Raw genomic sequence first — 15,676 nt, 5'->3', positions numbered from 1 at the left:
CCTGTGCTGTGCAGGGGCAGGCGTGGGGAGGAATGAGGGAAGAGGCGGAGGGGAGGCTGTCTGAAATGCCATGGCTTCATCTCCAACCCCCTGCCCTTGTGCTTCTGAAAGGAGCTGCTGGAGCTGTTGCTTCTGGATTATATTAATTAGCAGAGAAGCACTACGCCTGCCGTGGGTCCTTGCTGAGAGGCAGGTGTGGGGACGTGGCGGGCAGCTGCAGGTGCCCCAAAAATCCCCAAAACGGCCCCCCTCTGGGGACTGCACCCCACTATGGTGGGGGGCTGCCAATAGGAGCACCTCAGGGGGGACGGTGGGCACTGGGACTCCTGCCCAAGGTGCCAGATGGGTCCTAATCAGTTGGGGTGAGGTGGAGTGCGCAGAGGCTGACAGTCTGATGCTCTCTTCCAGGAGAGGAAGCTGTGTGCCCACCCCAGGATTGAGATCTACAAAGAGGACCGCATCTATTTTGTGTGCCCCCTCGCCCGCCAAGGGGACTTCTATGTTCCTGAGATGAAGGAGCTGGAGAGGAAGAGCAGGGCAGCAGCCGAGGTCGAAGACAGCCAGACTGATATCACAGGTAGCACATCTGGCACTTGGGCTCCTCTGTTCTTCCGTGTGTCACCAGCCCTCCCCAGGTGGCGTCCCGGTGTCCCGGCTGTTGTGAGCAGGAGGGCCTGCGCTGTGTTTGGATTCCTGCCCAGGGCTCAGTTCACCTCATGCCATCACTGTGAGCAGTGTGGCACAGCTTGACCCCGTGCCATGCCCTGGGCAGCACACGGTCCTGTTGATGTCAGAGGATAAAGCCACTCTTGGTGCAACTGCAGCACCGCCGGCCCGTGGCTGTGAAAGCAGAGCTGGGTGCCGACACGTTTGCTTGCAGCTGGGCTTGTTTTTCTCCTTGTCACATACATCTTTCTTGATCTCATCTTCATCTGTTACATGTTGGGATTGTGAAGAACTTAAATACCAGGTTTCTGTAGCTGGTGGTGGAGTTGCCCGAGAGCATCTGCTCGCAGAGATCTGTTGGAGCCTGGGTGTATTTATACAGGAAGGGACCACAATCGCTGTAGGCGCGGAACAGCAGTGCTATAGTAACCCAAAGTGCTGGCTGCCGTGCTGGCCCACGTGCTCACATGGCTGTAGGACGCAGCGTGATGGAGGCTGTGGGCTGTGGGCTGCAGGCAGGGCTCCGGCCATGGCCCCACCAGGCACCCACGTGTGCCTAACGGGCATGAAAGAAACATGAGCGCGTGCAGCGGCTGGAGCACGCCTCGCCGCCTCGCCCCTGGTCTGGTAATCTTTTTACACATCTTTGGTTTTGGATCGCTTTAATTCTTAATTGCGTTGGTCGTAAAAGCAAGCCTGGGAATTGCTTTCTGAGAGCCCTGTCCATTTAGCATTGGAATGAAGAGCCTAATTGGAGTGGCTTCCCAGTGCTTTGCAGTCGCGGCGTTTTCAGGGCGCTTTGTCTGCGCTCTGTCTCTGCCACGGCCCCAAATGTGTCCCCAGCACCTGCCTGTGCCAGTGCCAGCCCGGTAGCATGGCGGGGTCACACTGCACGTGTGATGATACATGCCATGACACAGCACGGACAGGCTTCGGGATGTTGGCCTGGAGGGACTCTGCTCACGTATAGGAGACACTGGGGAAATCCCAAGGGTTTGGGGCTCATCCTGCAAGGTGCTGGGTGCCTCTGGCTTTGAGTGAGGCAGCTGCTGGCTGTGCTGCTGAGCCTGAGCTGGAGCTTTCCACCCCTGCACACATGGAGCTGATGCTGGCTGCTGCTCTGAGCACGGCTCAGCACGTGTGCAGTGAGCAGGGTGGTGCAGCTGCCCCTGCCCCAGCTCTGTCCCTCCTGGGCCATCACTGAGGTCTTTGCAAAAGCAACGACTGATGGCTCTCCAGGGTCCGGTGTCAATCATGATTAGTAATTTTCTACTTAATTGTTTTCGAAGGGTTTGGTGCCAGGGTTGTGCTCTTCAGTATGACCCCACCACAGTGCATGGAGGAGAAAGCAAACAGGAGCGGCCTTCTCGACATGGACACTGATGGTTTCGGTGCACATGGCCCTCCCCAGAGACTCGGGGCTGCTTCCCAAAGGGCTGAGCCAGCTCTGGAGGCTCCCTCCAGCTGTGGAAGGGGAAGCTGGAGGAGGGAAGCGCCAGCTGTGAGATGTGGATGCTCCTGGAAGTGAGGGCTGCCAGCAGCAGTAGTGCCCATGGGAGGAGAGCCAGGGCTGTGCTCACCCCAGGGCTCTACCCAAGGAAGCTCCCCAGCCCCAGGAGCAATGGCTCCTTCCCTCACCCCGCACACTGAAGCCAGCCCTGTCCTGCACAGAGGAGGACACGGCTGCCGCATCGGGCAGATGTACCAGCTGGGGCTGCTCAAACATGATCCGAAGTGACAGAGCAGGGAAAAAGCGCCTGGCTGAAGGGATGCGTGGCTATTTATTGTCGCCCTCGGAGCGGGGCAGGGACAAGGCAGCTGGGGGCGAGGACAGCCGTCTTCTCAGAGCAGAGTGCCAGCAGTCGTAGGTTGCCTTCACCCATCTTCAGCATCCCAAGCCGGTGCTTGTCTTCTCTTGTATGTTGCAGTGCGTGGGTACACGACAGCTTGGAGCCAGAACAGCCCCCTTGGCGCAGAGCAGATGCTGTGCAGGCAGGGGAGGGCCTGGCAGGATCGGTGCCCTCAGCTCTCCGAGGAACCTGTGGTGGGTGCAACTGATGCAGCTTCAGCCCTGACACCACGCTCTGTGCCTTGCTGTGGACTGAGTCTGAGCTGCCTTAGAGCACTGGCACCACACTGGGTTTTTGAGCAAATTTGACTTTTTTTGAGGTAGAGATCTGGAGAAGCCTTGCCTGGGACCAGGAACTCTCAGGCTTCACACAGGGAGAGAGAGGAGTCATTGCTGTGCTATGTCCTGGAGGATGGGTGCCCAGCCACAGTCTCAGTGAAGATGCATCGGGCTGCACATCCCAACCATTCTCTTCACATCCCATCCCCAACCCCGAAAGCCCACAGTGGTCCTCACATGCTCTCCCCTTGGCTGACCCCAGTGTGCCCCAGCTGTGGTGACGTCCCCTTCTGCTCAGCCCTGCCCAGTGTGGAGTGGGACCTACTGCTACTGAGCCTGCCTTTGCCATGGATGGGACTCATCCCACTGGCTCCAGGGCCCCGCTGCCTTCCAGCCCCTTCCTGGAGGCTCTCCTCTGACTTGTCTGGCCAGGGGCATCCCTGTGAGCACCTCCCCAGGAGCCTGCTGAACACCTCTTGAAACTTAGAGGAAATGCATTCTCCACGTTGAGGTGCTCCCTATGTGTCTGCACAGGCTGTGCTCCTTCTGCCTTCCAGGTGGTGTCACCATGCTGGGCTGGGGCACAAACAACAGGGATGCTGCAGGGTGGCTGGGCAGCACCCACACCGTCCTCACTGCTCCCCACTCTGGTCCAGGTACCCCGGCCATTTAGGGAGGCTGGAGATGTGTCTTGCATTTATTCCATGAGCAGGACCAGGCAGCCAAGGTGCTGAGCACCCAGATCCCCTACACCTTTGGTTGGGCTATTCCTGCTCTCTTCCCAAGTGGAGAGGTGAGAGGATGAAGATGGAGAGGGGAGGAAGGAGGTGGCGAAGGCAGCACCAGCCAGCAGGGGGATGGAAGGTTGGCCGACGTTTGCTGCTGTTGTCATAATTAACAATGTGAATCTGTGATGTCATAATTAAAAATGATTAATGTTTTATAGGAGGGCTTTGTCTCCCAGCTGGTTGCTCCGGCAACAGCACTCAGCTGCCGGTCTCAATTTGACACTCTTGTCTCATTGTCGACTCCCTAATTGCGTTGTCGACCGAGCTAATGAGATTGTGACACAGGGAGGGGTGGTGGGCTTGGCCTGGGGGGCTCCCAGTCCCTGGGCACCCTCCTCCTGCTCATAGACACCCTGTGCTATTCCATGCCAGCACCTTTGCCAATGACCGCAGGCAAATCAGGGATCACCTTCATTCCTCCATCCCCAAGGGCAGTTTGGCTCACCACAGGGAGTCAGAGGACATGGAGTTGGGGCAAGAAAGAAGGGCACACACTGCAGCACCCATGGCAGGAAGCAGGGAGGGATGTGGTCACCTCCACCCAGCCCTGTCCCCCTGCACAACGCTGTCCGCCTCTGGGAAGCCAGGGGGTCAGCCCTGGCACGTGGCACAAGCGAGGCCACCAGCATCCCATTGCTTGCCTGGTCAGGTCACGAGGGTTACAGGTGGTCCCAAATGGTGCTTTGCTGCACTCTCCAGGCTTTGGTGGCTTCAGAGACACGCTGACGTGGCACCCAGCCTCCTCTTGCAGCACTCACACCCTGCCCTTCTCTCTCCATCCCAGGGGCTGACACCATGAGCGAGGCCAGCTCCATCAGCATCGAGGCCACGACCGACAGCAGGGACACCTCGGTGGCCACCTCTGTCCTGCTGCCCTTCCCCACCAGTCGTGGCCGGGAGGAGGCTGACAACCGCAGCGAGCACAGCTACAGCGAGTCTGGAGCCAGCGGCTCCTCCTTCGAGGAGCTGGACCTGGAAGCTGCTGCGGATGGGGAGGGCAGCGCGGGGCTGCTGCTCACCTCGGGCTATGGGGAATCCCAGGAGCTCACAGACAAGTGGACCAAGGAGCCCATCGCTGCTGAGCGAGGAGAAGAGTAGAGCCGGACCTGGGCCCCGGCTTCGTGCGCCTCTCCTGTCTCCTTCTTTGGCACCACGACATTCCAGGCACTGATCCCTCCTGGGGCTGCTGCCCTTGCAGGAAGGGGAATGCAGACGGGGCTGCTGGGTGCAGGCTGTGACATACCTGCACCCCCTGGGTGCATTTCCAGGGGGAAGTGTGGGTCTCCCCTTCTCTGCTGGTGCCCCTTTCACCCACAGCATCTCTCTGCCAACACGGACGTGTGTTCTCTAGCACCAAAGAGCCATGAGTAGGGTTGGTTTGTTTTGTTCCCCTCTTCTCTTTCCCTTTGCTGCAAATGAAAACATCCAGTGTCAAGCTGTCCTGGACCTGCCACAGGTGTTTCCAGGGTCTGTAATAAAGTGGATGCTTTTCCTCCATGCTGCCTGCTGCCTTTCCTGACCGCCAGCCTGCTGTCCTTGCTGAGCAGGGGACTGCCCCTAGCTATCCTACACCTTAGCAGCCCTACTCATCACCCACAGTCCCCACCACAGCAGCTGTGGGGACCGTCCCCTGCCGCTGCCAGCTTCACCCCAAGCATTCACTGTGGGGAGGAAGGACTGGGGCACTGCCTCTCCTCCTGACCCCACTGCCACCTCACCCAGTAATGTTCAGTGCTGGAGCACGAGGGACAGCCAGACCCCCTGCCCCGGTTTCTCTGGTGCCCCTGGCAGCCCAAGGCTTGTTCCCAGTGTGCAGCCCAGCAGCGGGGCCAGCAGCAAGGGGCAGGGGGTCTGGCTGTCCCTCGTGGGGAGATTTACCTTCTCTGACTTGGAAAGGTCTCGGTTAGTCTTCATCCAGTGATTGACAGGAGATTATTTATAAATATTTTGTGCTCTAAGTGATAAAATATTAAACTCCTCCAGCCCACATGGTAAAATATTGCTCTTCCCGGTGTTTATCTTTATTGCTGGTTATTACAAAACAGCCAAGCCCCCTGAAACATTCATGCCCAGCTGAGTCTGTGAGTACTGGAGGCAGACAGCAGCTCCTAACCCCGCTTGTCCCCTAACCCCATGGAAAATGGAAGGTGGGGGATCTTTGCTGTTGTTCTTCTGCTGCCAGAAATGCTGGAGCAGCAGCAGCCAGGATGCTTCCTGGTGGGATGTAGTTGCTACTGGGTGCCTTGTGCCAGGCTGGGAAGTGGGGTTTTGGCTGTGCTGGTCCCACTCTGCTCTCCCCCCAGCAAAGGCATCTGTTGCTGCCAGAGCCCCGCTCCATCATCCAGTGCTGGTGCTCCAACCTGGTGCTGCATGAGAGCCGAGGTTGGGGCTTTGTTGTGGATGTCCTGGGTTGTATCCCCACATCTGGCTTGTGCCCCAAAACCCGTGTTATGCCCACAGGACTGCTGGGAGTTGGGGCCAGTCAAGCTGCCGGCACAACATTAGAGGGGGTTGGAGGGGGGGGCGGGAGTGCATGCAGCAAAGTGGGATGCTGGGCAGCCGAAGGGCTAGCAGAAAAATTTGGGCAAACGGTGGAGTCCATCGAGGTCTCGAAACCGTAACTGCAGTCCGAGCTGCTCTCCTGGAAGCTCTGCACTGCGAATTGGAGGGGGGCATTCGGGGACCATCACCCAGGGTTTGGCGCTTGGGTGCCGGGCGTGGGCAGCGGGGCTGCAGTCGGGGCTGGGACCCCCGTGCTCGGCGGGGGCGGCTGGGGGCGCGGGGCCGAGCCGCTCTCCGGAAGGTCGCTCAGTGCGTCCGCGGTGCCGCCCGCCCTGCCCGTGTCCCGACCGCTGCCCCGCGGGGTGCCGCTGCCCGGGGCCGGGCCGGGGCGGGGGCCGGGGGCGGAGCGGCTCCGCCGGGCTGGAGCTGGCGGAGTGTCAGAGGCGGCGGCGGGAGGCGGGCGGCAGCAGCAGCTCCGAAGAAGCAGCGGCATCGGCACCGGCTCCCGGCGCAGCCCCGCCGGGCCCAGGTAAGGGCTGCGGATCCCGCGTCTCCGCCGTACTCGTTCCCGTGGTCTCGGGCCGCCCGAGCGGCTGTGCCCGGAGAACGGAGCTCGGCCGCTCCGGGAGCCGTCGGGTCCGCGGCACCGCTGTCAGTGCCGGGAGTCGCGGGCCGGAGGGAGAACAGCGGAGGCGGGGGGCCGGCACCGTGCCGGGGGCCGCGGGTTCACCGGGAGCTTCGCCGCGAGCCCCAGGGAAGACGCCGAGGCCACCGGCCCGTCCGGCTGCTGCTCCGGGTGCGCGGCGCCGGGGCGCGGAGGTGACAGCGCGGCAGATGCGGGGACAGCCCCCGCCTGCCCTTCGCTCGCTGCTCCGGGGACTGCCGGTTCCTGGAGTGCTTCGGGCCGGCTGGGTGCACGGCTGACCCCGCATCCTCCCCGAGCGCACGGGTGATGCGGCGGGGCAGGGGCACCCTGACGTTCTGCCGGCCGCTCTTCTTTGCGTCCTCCCCTTCTGCTCCCGCCGGCTGGACGAGTGGCTGCAATGTACGGATCGACCTAAAGAGAGGAGGTTTTGGAGGCGCTTCCAGGTGTCACCCTGCTCCCGGCGTTGTGCACACGTGTGTGTGGCCACACGGCATGCGTGCGCTGCAACGTGCCGCTTTGTACACACGTGTGGACCTGTGCAGGGCATGGCCCGTTACCCGCATGCTGCAGGCATGAGCACACACGGTACCCCTGCATGGGTGTGCCTGCAGAGTGCATGGTGTTGGTGTGCAAGCCCCCGCGCAGTGCTTGCCCATGCACCTTGCACGGGTGCGCACCTGCATGCACGGTGCTGAGCCCAGGGCAGGGTCCTGGCTGCAAAGCTTTGTGATCACAGCTGGCTGTGCGTCCCCTCCTGAAAGCAGGGCAGCAACCAGGGTCCTCCCTGCGTTTCTGCAGGTGTCAGGGTGCTCTGGGGAGTACGGGACCAACTGTGTGATGTAAACATCCCTGATTGCTGATGCTTTCAGGTAGAGGGAGGCTGCAAGCATATGGGAGCTGGCAGAGCCTTCCCAATGCACCGTGGCCACTGGGACAGCTGTGGCTCTGCCCAGTCGGGTGCTTTGCACCCCAGATATTCTCCAGTTATTCCCAGGGCCAGTTTCCCCCGAGCACCGTGTCAGCCCAGTGAGTGGCTCCAGGGATGGCTGCAGCCATCTTTGCCTCCCTAATGGAGCTGATGATTTTGGGAGCGCCCTTTGGGAGAGCTGAAGATGCCCTTCCTCTGATGGGTCCCACCTGGAGCCCCCCGTGAGCTGTGGCCACCTGGGGCTGGGGCTGTCAGGCTGAGAGGGTCCCCTCCTTTCACAGCCCCTAAAGCCCTGGCCCTGTGGGATTCCAGTAGCTGACTTTAAATGGGAAACAAATCCCTCTCATGGTGTGGGAAAAGACAACTCATTTCTGAGGGGACCTCATTTACTGCCAAAAAAAGGCCTGTCTGTTGCAAAAGCCTTTGATTCCCCAGCTCCTCCGTGGTTTGTGCAGAGGAAGCCAGCAAACCTGGCTCTTACTTCTACTGAAATCTCTGAATTTAGTGTACGAGGAAGGAAGGGGCGGTGGTGAGAGAACAGCCTCTAGAGCACTGCGGGATGGAGCTGGCACCAGTGGGGAAGGGGCTCGGGGGCTGGACAGGGTGGGAGCATGGCTGTGCCCCTTGCATTGGGATGGAGCAGCTGGCTCTGGCTGAGCAGGTGGCACTGGGGTCAGGGGGCTCTGATCTGGTATTGAGTCTGCCTCAGTCCCTGCTCTGGGTGATGTCCCAGCCCCTGGGTGACATCCCTGGCTCTTTTCCCAATGCTTTACCAACCAGAAAAGCTATCCCCCACTAGGCTGCATTGCCTGGAACTGCTGCAGCACTGACTGCCTGCCTCTCCACACGTGCCAGCTCATCCCAGGGAGCTGGGCAGCCAGGGTGGCCCTGCATGTCTGTCCACATCTGTGTCACTTGCTACATCCTGCAGATCCTGGTTTGCTGCTGGAGCTGTCACATCTGCTCAGCTCTCGCTAAGGGTATCCTTCCTGGGGGGGACACGGGCTGGTGGGGCACAAAACACCTACATGCTGCCCTGGCTCAGCCACCTTGAGCATCTCCTCACAGCTCCCAGATGGACAGCCCCAGCTCATCCCATGACCTGCCGACCCAGTGCCTCTTCCCTTTGCTTTTCCAGGTGCTGAAGGCTCCAATAGGGCGGCAGACCCCCTGCCACCACCACGCTGCTCCGTCCTCGATGCCGGGGCCCTGGCTGCCCTCACCTTAACGGGCAGTGCTGGGTGACATGGGGCGTGCGGATCCCCAGCCAGCACCAGCACACCCCATGGCGGTCCCCATTGCCGCCTGGCTCTGGCTGATGCACCTGGCCTCCTGCCTGGCTGCTGGGCACGGCTCCACCCACAGCAAGAAGGAGATCAGCACTGAAGGGGACCTGGTCATCGGGGGGCTCTTCCCCATCCATGAGAAAGGAGTGGGGAGCGAAGACTGTGGCAAAATCAATGAACACCGGGGCATCCAACGCCTCGAGGCCATGCTCTTTGCATTGGATGAGATCAACAAGGACCCAAGCATCCTGCCGGGGGTGAGACTGGGTGCCCACATCCTGGACACCTGCTCCAAGGACACCTATGCTCTCGAGCAGTCGCTCGACTTCGTCCGCGCATCCCTGACCAGAGTGGACGGCTCCGAGCACATCTGCCCCGATGGCTCCTATGCTGTCCATGATGACGTGCCCACAGCCATCACTGGTGTCATCGGGGGTTCCTACAGCGATGTTTCCATCCAGGTACCCCTTGCAAGATAAGAGCCTGGGCTGTGGGCAGAAGTGGCAGAGGGCATTTACTGGCTGTAGGGCTGCCAAACCTCAGCCCTCACCGGGGGGGAACTTCCTGGAGGTGGGGAGCACGGAGCCCATCCTCTTCCTCGGCCCTACTTCTTTGCTGGGCTGTGTGTCAGGGAGCTCAGCATCTGCTAAGGAAAGTAATCAGTCGAGGCTGCTTGGGGCTAGGTGGGTGCATGCCAGCCCTATGCCGTGGGATACCGTCCCACCCCCAGCATCAGCGGGGGGGCATTAGCCCCTCGGATGGAGCCATTTGTTTGCTGCTGTGGCCCCACTTGCCACAAACAGAGGGGTCAGCACCCATGCAAGGTGGCCATCCCTCCGTGGGGATGGTGCTTTATTCACTCTGGGTTCCACAGTCACCCGGAATACCCAGGACAATGTCAATGTGCAGATCCACATCCTTGGTGCAGTTTCCAGCCCGGCGCTGCACGTACTCCCGCCAGCAGGTCTGGATGGTGCGGGCGGCCTCCTGGCAGCGTTTGTACTCCGTCCGCATCACCCACGCCCGGACCTGAGCCTGCAGCAGGACAATGGCTCGCTCCAGCTTGATGTACTCTGCCAGCACCCACAGGCGCTGCTGCTCCCTCCGCTGGCTGCCCACCCGTCGCCACCAGCCCTGGATGCGCCGTGCGCTGCTGGCCGCCACTAGCAGTGCCCTCCGCACCAGCTGTCCTCTCCACCACGCCTGGATGGCCATGGCCGCGGCCGTGTCAGGCTCCATCTGTGGGGACAGAGCACGGGTGGCCTCAGTGGGCTGGGAGAGGATTTAGGGATCGGCTATTCCCAGGGAGCTCACCTGTGTTTCCATGGGTCCCAGGTGCGTGGTTGGGTACAGAATGTCCACGGGGGGCAGCGACACCTCCTGATGTCAGAATGGCCTTGAAAACCCCACATGGGACAGGAGGAACGTGGTCCCGGGCCGCCCAGTGCGACAGAGTCACCAGACGGTGACAGCCCCACATCCTCCAATGTCCCCACAGCATCACTGCCCTCTGGGACTTCTGTGTCATTAGGGTGATTTGCAGCTAAAAACATTTGTCCACGTTAATTAAGCTGCATCTCCTGCATAGGAAGCAGAGCTGCGTGCGGCCTGCGAGAGCCGTTTTCTAACAGCCTCATTAGCAGGGCTCTCTCCTTTTTGAAGATAACGAGGGGAAAGAGCAGCCACAGCAGTCAATTGCAGTGCCTGGCCCATGGGGCTCAGTGGGACAGTGCTCACTGTGTCCCCCCAGCCCTGCGGGCACCAGTTTTGTCCTCGCAGATGAGCATCGCTCCGTTCGCCTGCGGTGGAGTTTCGGTGTTTGCCATGAGTCTATTTACTCCCAACCTTAATCTCAGAGGGGGGAGTATAAAATATTAATAAAAATAATAATGAAAAAAAAAAAACAAAAAGAAAGGAGTGGAGGCTGCAAGGAGTAGGAACACACTGGGATTGCGGAGTGAGAAACCTCTGTGAATACATGACCCCAAGGCCCTGTGCCAGGCATCAAGGGCTGGATGTGGCCAGGCTTTCCAGTGTTACAGCCCTTGGTAGTCATGGACATACAGGGACCTTCCCATCACCTCTTCCATCCTGCCCTCAGAAGGATGCCCAGGGAACATCATTACACCCCAGCTCTAGGACAACCACAGTTCCAACACAGGACTGAGGGCTTGGACGACCTGTGTCCATCGGATTGCAGGGCACTGGGTTCCCCCAGCCTCCAGATGGGGGTTGCCCGTTAGTCAGCCACCCACCGTGTCTAGGAGTGGATGCTCTCAGGGGATGCCTCTCATGGGGTCATGTCTGGCTGTGCTCACCTCTCCCCCCCATGCAGGTCGCCAACCTGCTGCGGCTCTTCCAGATCCCGCAGATCAGCTACGCCTCCACCAGTGCCAAACTCAGCGACAAGTCTCGCTATGACTACTTCGCCCGCACCGTTCCGCCTGACTTCTACCAAGCCAAAGCCATGTCGGAGATCCTCCGCTTTTTCAACTGGACCTACGTCTCCACAGTGGCCTCAGAGGGCGACTATGGCGAGACGGGCATTGAAGCTTTTGAGCAAGAAGCCCGCATGCGCAACATCTGCATTGCCACCTCGGAGAAGGTGGGACGCTCCATGAACAAGAAGACCTACGACGGCGTGGTGCGGGCGCTGCTGCAGAAGCCCAATGCCAAGGTGGTCGTGCTCTTCACACGCAGTGAGGACGCCCGGGAGCTGCTGGCAGCCGCCCACAGAGCCAATGTCTCCTTCATATGGGTGGCCAGCGATGGGTGGGGAGCCCTGGAGAGCGTGGTGGCGGGGAGCGAGGCGGTGGCGGAGGGAGCCATCACCATCGAGCTGGCAGCATACCCCATCCAGGAGTTCGCCACATACTTCCTCAACCTCCATCCCTATAATAACAGCCGAAATCCCTGGTTTCGGGAGTTTTGGGAGCAAAAGTTCAAGTGCAGCCTTCACATGCAGGACTGCAGCCGGCACTCCTTAAAGACGGGAAAGTTTGAGCCAGAGTCCAAGATCACCTTTGTGGTCAATGCGGTCTACGCCATGGCTCACTCACTTCACAACATGCACCGGGCGCTGTGCCCCAACACCACCAAGCTCTGCGACTCCATGAAGCCTGTCAATGGCAAGAGGTTCTACAAGGACTTCATGCTCAATGTTAATTTTGATGGTGAGTCCAGAGGTGGAGACGGGGCTTGGCTGCACAGCCGAATGGGTGGAGGGGCAGGGAGGATCAAGGAGGTCACACTCTCACTCTAATGTTCCACCTCCTCCTTGAGGTTTCGATCTCTCCTTGGAGACTTCAGCCACTTGCTCTGTGATTGATTTAGTCACCTCTCAGGGACTAAGCTGGAGGGAGAGCCTCAATCAGGAGCCCACAGCTCTGGGGTCAGTCAGAACCATCATTCCCTCTGGGCTGAGCCCTATGTACCACTCAGAGCCATGGAGGTTTGGGGGGCAGTGATACTGCACGGCTATGCAGACCCCCCTGCTTTGCCCTGCAGCATGGCTAGAGGCTGCCAACCATGGTGAGAGCATTATGCACCACTACTCTCACAATCCCAAACAATAATGCTGCATTCTAGGCATGAGGGGCAAGGGGACAGGTTGGAAATAGCCGCTTGGCCATGGTGGGCTGTGTCTCCTCGGTGCATCCCCGTGGGAGCGAGTGTGATCCCACACCATGGGCCAGCTGTCCAGGCAGTGACCATCTCCATCTCTCATCTCTCCAGCTCCATTCAGGCCAGCAGACACTGAGAGCGTTGTTCGATTTGACCGCTATGGTGACGGGATTGGGCGCTACAATATCTTCAACTATCACCACATGGATGGGCGGTACAGGTACCAGAAGGTGGGCTACTGGGCCGAGGGGCTCATCCTCAACACCAGCCTCATCCCCTGGGCAGACGTGTCCATCCCAGTGTCCCAGTGCAGTGATCCATGCAAGAAGAACGAGATCAAAAGCATGCAGCCGGGAGACATCTGCTGCTGGATCTGCATCCCCTGCCAGCCCTACGAGTACCTGCTGGATGAGTTCACCTGCATGGACTGTGGTTTGGGTTACTGGCCCAATGAGACCCTGAATGGCTGCTACGAGTTGCCCCAGGAGTACATCCGTTGGAAAGATGTCTGGGCCATCGGTCCCGTCACCATCTCTTGCTTGGGATTTATCTCCACTCTCTTTGTTTTTGGTGTCTTCATGAAGAACAATGACACTCCCATTGTGAAGGCCTCTGGACGGGAGCTCTGTTACATTCTCTTGACCGGGGTCCTCATGTGCTACAGTATGACCTTCATCTTCATTGCAAAGCCTTCCACCGAGGTGTGCACGCTCCGGCGCCTGGGGCTGGGCACATCTTTTGCTGTCTGCTATTCAGCCCTCTTGACCAAGACAAATCGCATCGCCAGGATCTTCAGCGGGGTGAAGGAGGGGGTCCAGCGCCCTCGCTTCATCAGCCCCACATCACAGGTGGTCATCTGCATGGCCCTCATCTCCTGCCAGCTGATCATCGTCATCATCTGGCTGCTGGTGGAGACCCCTGGTACAGGCAAGGAGACCGAGCCTGACAAGAGGTACATTGTCACCCTCAAGTGCAACAACCGTGACTCCAACATGCTCATTTCGCTCACCTACAACGTCCTCTTGATTGTCCTGTGCACGGTCTACGCCTTCAAGACACGGAAATGCCCTGAAAACTTCAATGAGGCCAAGTTCATTGGCTTTACCATGTACACGACCTGCATCATCTGGCTGGCCTTCCTGCCCATCTTTTACGTGACCTCCAGCGACTACCGAGTAAGAGCCTGAGTTCTGGGGATACCCATGGGGCCCAACCAGAGCAGCCCGCATGACCGGGGCAGCACAGGTCTGGGAGGGTCTGGGGAAGGGCTGATGAGGGCCCCATCCACGCTCTTGCCTGGGTGTGTGATGCTACCACACCTGTGACGCTCACCCCTCTGCCTCCAGGTGCAGACCACCACCATGTGCATCTCAGTGAGCCTCAGCGGCACAGTGGTCCTCGGCTGCCTCTTCACTCCCAAGCTCCACATCATCCTCTTCCAGCCACAGAAGAATGTGGCCAGCCACCGCGTGGGCACGGCGCGCTTCAGCATGGCGGCCGCTGGCTCCAGCCAGTCCCACGGTGAGTGCAGCTGGGCTGGGGAGGGACAGGGGGACAGCTGGGAGGGGGACCTGCAGAGCAGGAGGTAGGGGTGCTGCAGCACCCAAGGGATCAGCCGCTGTATCCCAAGTCCTCCACCCCAGAGCTGCTCCTGGGGGTCTGTCACTGCACTGGGATACCCCAGGTGGGGGCTGCTGCTGGATCCCCCCTCTCATAATTGGTGCCTTTCCCCACCAGGCTCGGCCTCACAATACGTGCCCACAGTGTGCAATGGCCGTGAGGCGGTAGACTCCACGACGTCGTCCTTGTGAAGGCTGGAGGGAGGCCATGCCCCAGCCCATCCCTTCACAGGGAGCAGCAGCCCCAGCGTAGGGGCTGGAGGAGCAGGAAGGTGGCCCCCAGCCCAGCCTCAGCATCACAGCACTCATCCCTCATGCCCATCAGCGGTGCGCAGCCCCATTCCCAGCTCCCTTGCACTGAGCTGCACTGTCCATCACGCTTTGCTAGCCCTGAGCCATGGCCCACCATACCCCTCCTCCACGCAGAGCACGCTGCCCTCACTCACCCCACTTTCTCTCCAATGTCACAACCCCCTCGGATGAGCCAGGCACCACACCAGCCTCCCCAGCACACCTGGACCCCCACACCTGTACCGGTGGCACTTTCTCTTTTCCTCTTCATTTTTACTCCTGGGTTTGCAGGCTCCCAGCCACAGCCCTGTCCCTGAGGAGCTCTGCATGCTCCCATCCCATGGCAGCAGAGGGACAGGAGCCTCCCCCGACACCCGCTCCATGCCTTGGGGCACTGCAGACCCCAGCAGCACCTGAAGAGGGCCTCAGAGGACTGTTGAGTGATGGGGCCCCAGGGGGCTGAGCCCTTTTTAAGCGTAGATTTTTTCTGTGCCCAAGATTCCTCTTTTTTTTTTTTTTTTTTTTTTGTAATTTACGTAAATAAAGTGTTCTTTTGTTGGTTGTGGTTTTTTTTTTTCTTTTTTTCCTTTTCCTTTTCTTTTTTTAAATGCGTTCTGCCTTTCCCCAGGGCTGGCTGAGCCTCAGAAGGACCCCATGTGTGCCCAGGACAGAGGTGGGGGCCTGGCTGCACTTCTGTTTGCTTTCCTAGCCTCATGATGTCACTGTGCCTGATGCCGTGCGCTGCTCCTTGGTGAGCTGGATGCAGCCAGTAGAGGCCCTGCAAGAACTGACAGTGAGCAGTAGCTGTGAGCACACTGCAGGGTCCTGTGCAGGATGCAGAATCCCAGGCACAAAAGGCACACAGGTGGCCCCCAGGTACTTACAACCTCCTGGGATGGGATTTGCCTCCCACCTTCCTTCCTGCATCAAAAGTTTGTGACAACATGGGAATATGGCCAAGCACCACTGGTGACAGCGTGTGGCTCTGCGTGGCACCAGTCCTGTCACCATAGCAAGTATCTGTGGCCTGAGGAGGTGGTGATGCAGAGAACGTAACCCCGGGGAGCCTTTCGTGCCTCAAAAAGTGCAAATGAGCCATGCATAAAGCCCAGAGCGATGCACCCTGCCCAGCTCCTGGCTAATCATCACAGCATGGTTGTGTCCTAAGGGACCTCCCACCCCCAGCCCCACTCCTGCC

General features: G+C 59.6%; 1 protein-coding gene across 1 annotated transcript; it reads left to right on the top strand.

The window, feature by feature from the left end:
• Positions 1-44: 44 nt before the first annotated feature.
• On the top strand, positions 45-14,379 carry LOC122185067 (metabotropic glutamate receptor 2-like). The gene is made up of 10 exons (XM_042880547.1): positions 45-140; positions 409-577; positions 3,352-3,450; positions 4,367-4,676; positions 6,386-6,613; positions 9,024-9,405; positions 11,280-12,117; positions 12,680-13,743; positions 13,915-14,095; positions 14,306-14,379. The coding sequence occupies exons 1-10, from the start codon at positions 66-68 to the stop codon at positions 14,377-14,379; spliced, it is 3,420 nt and encodes a 1,139-aa protein (XP_042736481.1). The 5' UTR covers positions 45-65.
• The last annotated feature ends 1,297 nt before the right edge of the window (positions 14,380-15,676 follow it).

This window comes from Lagopus leucura, unplaced genomic scaffold (assembly GCF_019238085.1).
Source record: "Lagopus leucura isolate 7727_CA_CO unplaced genomic scaffold, USGS_WTPT01 Super-Scaffold_100026, whole genome shotgun sequence".
Classification (NCBI taxonomy): Eukaryota; Metazoa; Chordata; class Aves; order Galliformes; family Phasianidae; genus Lagopus; species Lagopus leucura.
Note: the sequence above shows the minus strand (reverse complement) of the source record. Positions and strands in the feature narration are given on the sequence as shown.